Source organism: Malurus melanocephalus, unplaced genomic scaffold, assembly GCF_030028575.1.
Source record: "Malurus melanocephalus ecotype Western Australia unplaced genomic scaffold, MMel_1.1 scaffold_803, whole genome shotgun sequence".
In the NCBI taxonomy this organism is placed as follows: domain Eukaryota; kingdom Metazoa; phylum Chordata; class Aves; order Passeriformes; family Maluridae; genus Malurus; species Malurus melanocephalus.
Window position 1 is genome coordinate 7,295 of NW_026624035.1, and position 5,773 is coordinate 13,067.

General features: G+C 41.1%; 1 protein-coding gene across 1 annotated transcript in view; it reads left to right on the top strand.

Annotated features, from left to right (window-relative positions):
- Positions 1-5,773, top strand: part of MBD5 (methyl-CpG binding domain protein 5) — a 38,196-nt gene that overhangs the window by 5,991 nt on the left and 26,432 nt on the right. Inside the window, exons 3-5 of the mRNA XM_057385261.1 lie at positions 1,001-1,679; positions 4,954-5,056; positions 5,412-5,592. Of these exons, the coding sequence (XP_057241244.1) occupies positions 1,567-1,679; positions 4,954-5,056; positions 5,412-5,592 (397 nt within the window). The 5' untranslated portion in view covers positions 1,001-1,566. The remainder of the gene's footprint in view (positions 1-1,000; positions 1,680-4,953; positions 5,057-5,411; positions 5,593-5,773) is intronic.

The following is a 5,773-nucleotide window of genomic DNA, read 5'->3' on the forward strand; positions in this document are numbered from 1 at the left end:
TTTGTAAGCAGCACTTCTGAAGAGAATGTTCTGCACGAGGGTACTTAAGGGAACATTTTCCAGGACTATATTTATGCCTCCGTAGACTTCCTTTAGTGGTCTTGAAGGAAGGAGCTGTTATTACTGTTAAATATAGATGTAAYGTGGTGTTATTGCAGAAATGTCTTTATGTTCCATTTCTAGCTTCAAAAAAGAAAAGAAAAATTATTAAAATCAGTCAGATCTGTGAAGTTTATTATGTTTTAATGTGTTGGCATGATGTTGGTGTTGGGAATAAGGCGGAATTGACACCTGATCCCAAATAAAACCTCCAAATTATGTTACTGCAGCACCCATCAGCACTGTCCTGTGTTTGAATTTAGGATTGTTGCTTTTTTCCTGATGTATTTGCTATTTAAATCACATATTCCACATTTGTCTAAAATGTCCAGCCTCAAAAGTTGATTCTCACCAAACTTTTGGGGGAATGACACAACTTCTGTCACGAGGGGGATTATTCCTGAGGATATTCCAATTGGGACATTGCCATTCACAGATCAGTCACTGCTGCCAGCTTTTCCCTTTTTATTGCACAATTTTTGGAGGAGATGATTATTTTAATTCATCAAAACACAGGAAGTTTGTGTTTTTACGGGTGTCACCGACGCCTAGAATCAGCTCCCTTCACGTGAAATTCATTCAGCTTTTGAAACAATTTTTCAAGAGCATTAATTGAGTCATCTGCTGAGAGTTCTGAACAGAAACATATGTGAAAATATTCCATGGAAAAATGCATCCCTTCATTCACCCAAAGTGTCCATCAAGTATTTAACAGCAGTCGTGCTCTGTTGTATCTGTGTATAAATAGAATTTGCTGGCGGGATTCTGTTTGCTCTGAGCTTTATTTTGACAATKCCACCGACATTTAAAAGTTGGATTYTTGAGCTCTGGGAATGGYTGCAGCTCTAAACATCTGGCTGAGTCCCTGAACTGATGATGTTTCCACCTCTGTGTTTTTCAGGCTGTCGGATTGGAGCCGAGGAGTCATGAAAGAGCCTCAAGAAGACAATTTGGATCATGAAAGGAAAATAAAAAGCAAACAACCAGAATGTGGCATATAAAGGGTGTAATACCTGGAGGTATCGGATCACATTTGTAAAAATGAGACGAGTTTTCACGAAATACAAGTTATCTTAGGCACTCATCAAGCTTGGAGCCATCATGCTGTCGAACTAGAAATCCTCCTTTTCCCCATTCTCCTTTCTGACAGGTAACAAAGGATTGRTGAATTATGATTTTCCCAAGTTGGAAGCACTAATTTTTATCTATAGAGTTCATCCTTATGAATATATAAGGAGTTAAACATTGCATATTTAATGTGGATTATAATGGGAAAGTGACTCATTAACCAAAATGGCCACTTTTGAGGACTTGGTTTCAAACTGAGCTGGAGCCTCCCAATGCACTTTGTAGGATTTGGGGCGAGCTGTGCTGCAGGGCCTGCTTTGGGAGGCCAGGATGCCATGTAGTGAAAGGATATCACCTTCCTGTTGATATCTCTGAAGACTCATAACCAGAAACAGGAAAATGAATGGTGGGAAGGAGTGTGACGGAGGGGACACGGATGGAGGGCCACCAGCAGTGCAAGTTCCCGTTGGTTGGCAGCGGAGGGTGGACCAAAGTGGAGTTCTCTACATCAGGTAAGKTCACCTCCAGGGTGGGGCTGGGGCYYGGTGGACTTTGGGCAGGATGTGCCATCAATTGCTGCCTCAGCTCGTTTTTCTGCTCAAAAATACCAAGAAATNGTTCTTTTCCAAGTGGGAGATGGTCTTGGAAGMTGAAGGAGGGTGGGTTTAGGAGGGATGTTGGGATGGAATTGATGGATGGAGCATGGAATAGCCTGGGATCCTGTCCCTGGGCTTTAGATCAGCTTTAGAACCCTCCCARCCCAAACCAYTCCAGGATTCTTCAATTCTATAATTCTTYACTAAATTAATTTATGTGGCTACTCAATACCTCCAAACCCATTTTTTAATGCACACAAAAGCTCTGTATTTGCTATCACTGATGTTCTCCAGCAAGAGTTACTTTTATGGATCCCTCACATTTCTCATGTAGAAAAAAAACCAACAAGAATATGAAGCTAAATCCTAAGTTTTAGGTACTTTATTTTAGATACTTTATTTTCTCTGCTTATTGGATTTTTTTTGCTTCGTCCTGAAACACTCACAAAGAAATGTGTCGAAATTTCCATTAAATAAATGTGTTCAGACAAAGAGAGTCTAAATTAAATGTTATTGAAAAAAAAGATCCAAGTTAGCTCTGTAAAATGTGGGRACAATGAGTTTGCATCACACGAGTCTACGTGATTATTTGTCTGTTATTTGCTTACATTTATTCCACTGCTCTGGGATTAAAATAACCCCTCCTTCACGACTTTTTGTGTTTTACCAAGACAAAAGTCCTTAATGAGCCAAAGCACACTCCAATTTAACCCTGAACYGCCATGAAGGAGCAGATGCATCCCAGGGTTTCTCGTTTGTGTTCTTAATTAGCAGAATCAAACCCAGCCCGTGTCAGTGATACCCATGGCCTTCCCCTCRTATTCCTCATTACAGCCCTAATTCCCTGAGCTTCTGCCTCGGTGAAAAACGAGCAGTGGGAAAGGAAAAATTGTGGATTAGTTGGATTTCACCCCCAAAAATCTCTTTATCCAGAGATCAGGACATAGAACACCATGGGATTTTTTTTACATCTGCTTTTGAACTTTGTTTTCCTCAGCTCTTGAGTTTTCCACATTTTCTGCAGCTTTGAGCAAGCCCATGTTTGTTATTCCTGCCCTCTTCCAATTTTTCCAGTGTATTTTTTTTTTTACTTTTTGGTGAATTTTCTGGTTGCCTTCTCTGAGATGTTTTGAGGTTTTCCATTCCTGTTTGGTGCGGGGCACAGAGCAGGACACRTTGGTTGGAAAAGGTGGAAATTCAATAATCCAATCCTGCCATGGAGCATCCCCAGAGCAACTGAATCCTCCAGGATTGACTTTCCCCAGCCCTGCCAGCGTGGAGATGAAGAAAAGTCAAACAATATTGRCTCCACAGCCATCCCAGGGAAAATGAGTGGATCTATTAGGATCTGACATGATTTAAGTGGAATAGATGATCCCAGCTAAATATTCTCTGTTTGTGTGTCCCTGTAAAGCAGGAGCACTTTCCCATCAGCAAGATTAAATCCAGATTAAAATCCAAATTAAGATTAAATCCATTCATTAACTGGTTTTCATTACCTGGGAGAAGCACTGAGTTGACTTCCAGGGCTTTTCTTAGCAAAACAGCACTGCTGAGCCTAAATCATCCCAGGTGAGGCTGGAGCAGCCTGGGATGTTTGAGCTGGAATCAGCTCATCTTTAAGGTCCTTCCCAACCYAAACCAGTCTRGAATTCCATRATTTTGRGGCAGTTTCTTCCAAAGGAAGCTGTGGATCATCCTTTGTGTTCTAGAAGTGGCACAGAATAACTTTGTTCACACAAAAGGGATTTTGCTGTTACAGCTGTGCCCAGAAACAAGGCAGAAACAGGAAAAGAATTCTTGATTCTTGATTTCTTTTTAAAATTAGTCTGGTTTTTGTGGATAAATAACCATGCAGGTGTGGGCAGTAGGGATGCTGGATCCCAAATCCCACAGATTCAGTGGATTGACCTTCCTTCACASTCCCTGAGTGTCAGCACAGCCCTTTTTATTCCAGGATCTCCTGGTTGTGTGTGCCCAGGCAAACAGCACACCAAGGTTCTTTAAAATCACCTTTTTCTAAAAATATCCCAGGAAAAGGAGCCTTTTTTAGCCAATGCAAATACACCAGCCTGCTGACTGCTGAGCAGATTCCCAGGAATTCCTTGTAAAGGGAGTTTTTAAGGATCCCAGAAAGCATCTGGAGAGATTTGGGGTGTGATGGGATGGTCCAGAGCAAATGTCACTTTGGGATTCTCCATGTTACATCTTCAAGCTGAGCACGGTCAGGATAGGAACACCCAAAAGGWTCAGCCAGGATTGTGATTCAACTAAAATAAATAAAAATAAAGAGCAGTTTCCCCCTGCTCCTCAAGGATTTCAGCTTGGACTTCCTGACCAGCCAGCAGACCTTTATTTTTAGATYTCTCTTTCATCTTCCTCACCCTCCCAACTGTCGCTGTTGCACATACTCAACCTGAGCACTTCTCCCARAAATAACTATTTCAGGGCATGTCTGGCAAAGAAATGACTTATTTAAAGTGTCAGCATAACTTTGCAGTGTCGCTTGCAGATGTGGCTTCAGCCGTGCACAACGAGGTGTTTATGTCTTGGATCCCGAGTACCAAAGTTGGTCAGAGTTTGGAATTTTGAGTCATGAGYCTTTTCCCGATCCAAAGTATTCCACTTGAGTTGTTTTTGTTTGAATCAGGGCTATTTACRGCTGCCATTAATAACCAGGGGTTTATTCCAGAGGAACAGTTCAGTTGGCCCAACAGTAAAGAGCAATCTGTGAGTTACAGGCTGGGGACACGAGAAGTTTTTTTTTGGGGGTTTTTTTTTTTTTTTATGTTATGAATTAGTGATTTTGCCGTAACAGAGTTCCCAGTGCCCTATTTTGGGATGTGGAGATAATGATTTTCTGCTGGGAGTTGGAGAAATCCGAGTGCAGTTTATCAGGAGCTCGCTGGCCCGGCTCCTCGGTGTCATATTTCTCATTTTCTGTGAGAGGRGCAGARTTTCAGCTGAATGAAACCAAACTTKGTGCAAAAAAAAAGAAAGACCTGGCKGCAACAGTTTTGTTTCCTTTAAAATATGTTTGGGTTTGGTTTTCTTTTGTAAGTATTATCTCAATTCTTGGGTAAAAGCAGGAAATAAAATATTAAATGTGATTTTACCTACTGTCCTTGTGAGCAGATACAAATCAGGACTGATCAAAGAGCTCATATTCATMATTTCTGTTCCTTTCCAGTCCCAGTGGGTCTTTATTATCCTGCTTGGAGCAGGTGAAGACTTACTTGCTGACTGATGGAACGTGCAAGTGTGGCCTAGAATGTCCTCTTGTTCTTCCCAAGGTAAAGCAAAGCAGCTTTTTGGATCTCTGTGCAATAATATTTATGARCTACCCGTGCTGGTGATGGAATCTCTGTTTGGGTCATCTCTAAAATCAGTGGTGTCCACCAAAGTTGTGACTTAAAATATAAAATTTATCTCCTCTCTGCCTGAGCCCCTCTTGGAGAGGATCTGTTATTCAAAATATATTCAMTTCTATTTTTTATTTCCAAACATCCTGACAAAGCATCTCTTGGGCAATGTTGAGAACAGAGAAAAATCCCATTATATTCCATAAAAAATGTGGAATTGATGTGAATTTGGTGACTTGAATTGGAACTGGAATTTCGTGATTTGAACTGGAATTTCCCCTGCCAGGTGTTTAATTTTGATCCTGGAGCTGCTGTGAAGCAGAGAACTGCCGAAGATGTTAAAGCGGACGAAGACGTCACCAAACTATGCATTCACAAAAGGAAAATTATCGCCGTGGCTACACTTCATAAAAGCATGGAAGCACCACATCCTTCACTGGTTCTAACGAGTCCTGGTGGTGGAACAAGTGAGTAAAACAGATCAATTCATAATCTGATTTTTTATATATAATTATGACACAAAGCCACCCTAAAAGTCCAGCTCGGAGTGAAAAAATATTCAGATTTGAGGAATAAATAAAGGGATCCATCAGAGATGGAGGAAGATAAAAAATGAGTCTAAAAGCAGGTCAGGGCCAGACTCAGAGC